The sequence below is a fragment of the Penaeus monodon genome, chromosome 34, assembly GCF_015228065.2.
Source record: "Penaeus monodon isolate SGIC_2016 chromosome 34, NSTDA_Pmon_1, whole genome shotgun sequence".
NCBI classification, from domain to species: Eukaryota; Metazoa; Arthropoda; class Malacostraca; order Decapoda; family Penaeidae; genus Penaeus; species Penaeus monodon.
Window position 1 is genome coordinate 11,871,599 of NC_051419.1, and position 300 is coordinate 11,871,898.

At 61.3% G+C, this 300-nt stretch overlaps 1 protein-coding gene across 2 annotated transcripts in view; it reads left to right on the forward strand.

Moving 5' to 3' along the window:
- Positions 1-300, forward strand: part of LOC119594585 (N-acetylgalactosaminyltransferase 6-like) — a 27,520-nt gene that overhangs the window by 4,244 nt on the left and 22,976 nt on the right. The window contains exon 2 of one of the 2 annotated variants that reach the window (XM_037943625.1): positions 60-300. This exon is cut by the window's right edge and continues 1 nt beyond it. In XM_037943625.1, the coding sequence (XP_037799553.1) occupies positions 60-300 (241 nt within the window). The remainder of the gene's footprint in view (positions 1-59) is intronic. The other variant, XM_037943626.1, reaches the window with a different exon arrangement.

Here is a 300-nt window from a genome sequence, read left to right on the forward strand (position 1 = left end):
TACAAATTAATATATATTGATATAGATATAAATGAGCGTGGCCTCTCCTTCCTCTGCAGGATATATTCCCCGAGAGCGGCGTGGTCCCCGGGGGCGCGCAGCCCCTGAAGGACTGGCACAACCTGACGCAGGAGCGGCAGGACCGCCTGCGGAGTGGCCCGGGCGAGCACGGGGCGCCGCACCACCTCTCCGCCGGACGCGAGAAAGAGAGGGACGCTCTGTTCGAAACCAACGGCTTCAACGCTCTCCTCAGCGACGACATCGCCCTCGACCGATCCCTCAAGGACATCAGGCACCCCA